This window comes from Lactuca sativa, chromosome 7 (genome assembly GCF_002870075.4).
Source record: "Lactuca sativa cultivar Salinas chromosome 7, Lsat_Salinas_v11, whole genome shotgun sequence".
NCBI lineage: Eukaryota > Viridiplantae > Streptophyta > Magnoliopsida > Asterales > Asteraceae > Lactuca > Lactuca sativa.
The window spans coordinates 65,777,988-65,783,093 of NC_056629.2; the positions used below are offsets into that span (position 1 = coordinate 65,777,988).

The 5,106-nt window shown below is 34.0% G+C and overlaps 1 protein-coding gene across 1 annotated transcript; it reads right to left on the reverse strand.

The window, feature by feature from the left end:
- Nucleotides 1-260: 260 nt before the first annotated feature.
- On the reverse strand, nucleotides 261-3,077 carry LOC111882272 (calcium uptake protein, mitochondrial). Its single transcript, XM_023878623.3, has 7 exons — nucleotides 2,675-3,077; nucleotides 2,003-2,070; nucleotides 1,704-1,927; nucleotides 1,529-1,612; nucleotides 1,234-1,447; nucleotides 851-1,147; nucleotides 261-715 (listed from the first exon to the last, which is right to left on the reverse strand). Exons 1-7 carry the CDS (start codon nucleotides 3,039-3,041, stop codon nucleotides 488-490), a joined length of 1,482 nt encoding a protein of 493 aa, XP_023734391.1. The 5' UTR covers nucleotides 3,042-3,077; the 3' UTR covers nucleotides 261-487.
- Nucleotides 3,078-5,106: the final 2,029 nt, after the last annotated feature.

The window sequence follows — 5,106 nt, forward strand, 5'->3', positions numbered from 1 at the left end:
CCTTATTTGTCATTTTTATGTACACATGTTGGAGATCATCTATGTGACACATTCATTCTAAGGACAATATCTAACTCTTTCCTATCCCATTTCAATGGGACTCCTCATATTTGTTGTTATTGTTGTTTAATATTAAATATATATATTCTTAAATGTTACCGAGATAAACAAGATCTTATTCACAAAAAAACACCGCCTTATTGAATAATACAAGATTTCATTCAAATCTCACACTTCTCTCGACATGGATACAACAATAATTTAGTATTCTAATGAAGTAAAATTTCTATTAATTACTCATCATAAAAAAACAAAAAAGTCCAAAAACTTCATACACTAACTTTATTCTAAACAAATTCTCACTAAAATAACCTATCACTAACACTAACAATAACAAATAATACATTTTATCATGTAACATGCTTACAAAACTTATACACATCACAATTTATGTACATACACTTAAATTGTGATTCACTCTACATTTTTAATTAGAAAGAAAACTAGAAAATAAATTTGTTGTAGAACAATTCGAGCTACATTGCAACCAACATGAGATTAAACCTATAAACCCTGCCTCCTTCGGTTGCAAGTTGTCCTCTCTCCTTTGCAGGACTCGCAAAAATTCATCTGAGCTTAAGTTCCCATCTCGGTTCAAATCAAATATGTAATATATCATATCAATCACATTATTGCTCAAAGTAATCCCACAAACCTAAATACCATGCAAATAACTCTTGTTATTATCTTAAAATTAAATATCTAACTATAAGGACTAAACTTGCGATTTTTAGTAAATGAGGGACCAAATTTGTAAATTACTCTATTATATGAAACATGTATGTTTCACCTGTTCGGTTGCTCTTTGGAAATCCTTCTTTGTAAGAAGCCCGTTCACTTTTCCATAACTAAAAATGGCAAGAGACAAAGGTCTCAATTGTTTTCGCAATTCTGCAAACTTCTTGAAATCTTCAAATGTAATTCGTATGTTCTTGAGATTTGGCTCTTCGTTCAACTGGTCAACTCGATCGAGAAACTTGTTGATGTGGTTCATATCAGCAGATGCCACCATTGACAACGCAAAATCCTTAGCAGATATCGTCCCTCTTGATTTATAGTCGTAATGAGCAAATTCAAGCGACAAAATCTATCCAACACAAAGAATTCAACAATCAAAATCCTTATCGCGTTTCAGATAACGAGAAAGATGATCGATATAATCATATAACGAACCTCGTTGTGCAAATCTTTCAAAAACTGAACGAATTTCCCGTGAGCGAGGCACGATTTCCCGTTTTTCCCGAAGAAATACTCGAGAAGGCCGCCGTTCTCCACCGGCGTTGAAACTTTTAGTCCGGTACGCAATCCGTCGCGGTGGCGTGACCCTTGTCGGTGTTGAGATCGCATCAATGCCATTACTTTTTTGAATTCCTCCTTGTCGATCTCCCTATTCATAGTTTCAAATACGATTGGATTAGTTATTGAGTAGAATTACAGAAACCCTAGAACGAATTTGATGGAAACTTACCCGTTGTTATCGAGATCGAACATCTTAAAAGCTATGGAGAAGCTCGATTCAGGGATGCTTAGAAGCGTAACGAAAAATATATACCTGTTATGACAATTCCGATCGAATTTAGCATCTGAAAACCTAATACGATTAACAAAATTCCGATTTGAAGGATTGAATTCACAAAACTTACTCTGCGAATGAGATAAGTCCATCGTTATTCGTATCGAAAAGCATGAAGAACTTTGAAGGAGAACATTGTAACTCACTAGGTGCTTGCTCGCCTTTCAAGCTTCCCTCGCGAACACGGGAAGCTTCAGAAGGGGTGAACACCGGCACCACCGCCCTCATTAAGTCCGCCGGCGTCATAAATGATTCGCCATTAGGCGATTGGTGAGATGCGAAGTACTCGAACACCTAGGGTTTTGATTTTTGAATTGAACTGATGAAATTATAGATGTGTGTAATTGAAATTCGGTTAATTGTATATACCTTTTCCGGTGGACTTTGTGTTCTTATTCGTTTTTCGTACTTGAAGAAAACTTTCCGGCGATAAGCATCTGCGAATTGTTTACTCCGATTAGAACTTGAAATGGTTTTCAAGTTTCACAACTTTTGTGTTTTTTTAGATGAAAACATGCGAGAAAAAACTCCTTTTTTGCAGGAAACATTTCCATGCAAAAAATGTTTTTGTCTCTAAAGAGAGAAGAAAAGGCTTAACATGAGTGACCCATAATATATCTTTATAATATGTATTATATTTATATTTTTTATTTACTTTATTGTAACATTCTAGTTATTACTTCTATTTAAAGTATTATATTTTAAAATATTTAATCCTTATAGTATGTTAATAAAAATTACTTTACATATACATAGCAACATTATAATTATATAGATTTCTCTAAATGGAATAATGTAACGAAATAAATTGAAAATATTATGTTATAATAAACAAATCAATAAAAATATATTATTATTTTTGTATTAAATCCTAAAACAGTTATATATATATAATCTTTTTGTAATTTTCTTTTAAAAGGAAAAAGTATGATCGATAGAAACACATTAACACATATAAACGATACAATATTTTCAACATAATTATGAATAAAAAGATAGATAAAATTTAAACCACGAAAAGGGAGTTTAGTATATTCATACCTCCAAAAATATACATGGGTTTGTCATCAAATTTTGCAGACTGATCTTGATGCGATGAATCCGCATACACAAATTGTGAATTCGGTTGAGACACAGAAGTTAAGTAACAAAGCCCGAGGCTCAATCCAACTACAACAATACTAGATGTCAATGGTTCAACGCTTTTATAACGATCATAGTTGCACCTCCATCCAACATTCACTTTCGAAGGTGAAGATGAATATGATGATATGGATGATGATTGGTTGTTAGAATTTGTAGTGATCAAACGAACGTTGTGGTGGGGTTCATGGTATTGAGAGGCGAGAGATCGATGAATGGTGTAAAAGGTTGGTTTTTTCTTGAAGAAGGTAGAAAAATAATGCATAGTAAACGTGAGTTTGTTGATTTTTTGGATTGGTAGAGAATGAATGAATTTATGGTATTTATATGGGGGAATTTGTGTGATTAGTGATTGGTCAAAAAAGTTCGAGCGCGAAAAAAGGTGGTTCGCTAGTTACAATTTGGTCAAGGTGGTAGTTAATTCTGTTTTTGGATAATGGGCTGGTTTATGTGTAAATGTTTTCTTTTGGGCGTTATCGATTTGTTTGCCATTTTTTTGAGAATATAAATGAACATGATGATCCTTCCATCCTTGGTAACATATTTCGATAAATAAAAGAAAGACAAAACTTCAAAAATGTTCCATGTGGTTTTCGAAAATATTAAGTTTAGTTCTTAAGTTCAAAAAACCTCACAGATGGTCCCTGTGGTTTCAAAACTTTTAATGTTTAGTCCTTCCGTCTAACTCCGTCAGTTTTCTACCGTTAAGTGAGGGACATTTTCATCATTTCAATACCCAGAGACCATTTATGAGGTTTTCTCTATTTAAAAAAAATGAAAAAAATATAATTATTTAATTAAAGGGCCCCACTCTCTCTCTCTCTCTCTCTCTCTCTCTCAATAATAATAATTTTTTTTTATCCCCAAATATTCTTTCATCTTCTCTGCAGAGACATCCCATACAGAGACCAACAACAACCGCATCAACCAAATTGGAGCAACGAATGTTGTTCAAATCCGATAAAAACTTGTGGGTTTGGCTACGATTGAAGAAAAAATGAACAATCTAAGAAAATTGTGAAAAAGGATTGTAAAGTCGAAGTCTTTTGGGACGTATCAAGACCTGCGTTTGTGGAAATGGAGCCCATCACTGATGTTGAACATTTGAATCTCATTTTAGACAACGCAAACCAAGGGATTGTAAAGTACGATAGGATTCACAAGCTTCAGGTAAACTTTCCTGTTCTTCTCGCTAATTTACTATGCTACAAATGTAGTCAATGAAATCAGTAGCAACTCCCTCTGTTCATTTTTATATTCCAATCCGTTTTCTGATTTCTGTTCATCACTCGGATTCCCCTTTACAAATCTTTTGTTTTTTGTGGAATTAGTTCAATCCACATTTATGGGGGTTCTTTTTTTTCGTGGGTTTTCAATCCATTTAGGTTGGGATAATATCTCCAAGTAAACTGAGGAAGAAGCTAATGGGCAGAGGAGTTTAAATAAGGAGGAACAAACATCCAACTCCTATCTCTCAACGAAATTTCAAGACTAGAAGTGTTACTGAATCGCAAAATCGAAATGATTAGTGGGTATGTGTGTTCTCAAAATTCAATCAGTTTCCTTCCTATCGGTTTGTGTTCTTGAAGCTCTGGGCATAGCAGATAGTAATTCAACCTGAAAACAGAGTCCATTTGTTCATCCATTAATAGTTTGTTAAATACGTTTCGTGGTTGCGATTTCAATTCATCTATTGAGATTGTAAATGGAAAATGGAATCCCTTAAACGATTTGATACTATTGTGGTGTTAAAGAAGGAAGATAGTCTTAACATGATAAATCCTTGTGAACCCATCAAAGTTTTTGATAAAGATGATGATATATGAAACAGATTGAATAAGGTTTTGAAAGAATGGTGATCAGATTATGTTTTTTACCTGATGCCCAATTGGAGATTAAGCATCTCGATTTAATTCTATGGCGTCCTTATACAACATTTATCGAGATTCCAATTTTGTTCAAACTGTGTTTGTTGGTGTGAAATGTATGTGGGTTTTTTTTATGAAGAAAATGATCGTGTGTGTGAGTGAGAGAGGGGGGGTGGGTGGGTGGGGAGGGGGGGGGGGGGGCTTTAATTAAATAATTATATTTTTTTTCTTGAAAACCTCATAAATAGTCCCTAGGTTGAAATGACGAAAATGCCCATCACTTAACGGTAGAAAGCTGACGGAGTTAGACGGAAGGACTGAATATTAAAAGTTTTGAAACCACAGGGACCATCTGTGAGGTTTTGTGAACTTATGGACTAAACTTGATATTTTCGAAAACCACATGGACCAGTTTTGAAGTTTTGTCATAAAAGAATTATAATCTCCATCTTCATTTTCATC

Bases quoted from the DNA above. Each gene is read 5' to 3' on its own strand.
- LOC111882272 (XM_023878623.3), bottom strand. From the start codon at position 3,041: ATGCATTATTTTTCTACCTTCTTCAAGAAAAAACCAACCTTTTACACC. The intron at 1,613-1,703 runs GTAAGTTTTGTG...TTGTCATAACAG, and splicing joins GGACTTATCTCATTCGCAGA to GTATATATTTTTCGTTACGC. The intron at 716-850 runs GTGAAACATACA...CATGGTATTTAG, and splicing joins TCCAAAGAGCAACCGAACAG to GTTTGTGGGATTACTTTGAG.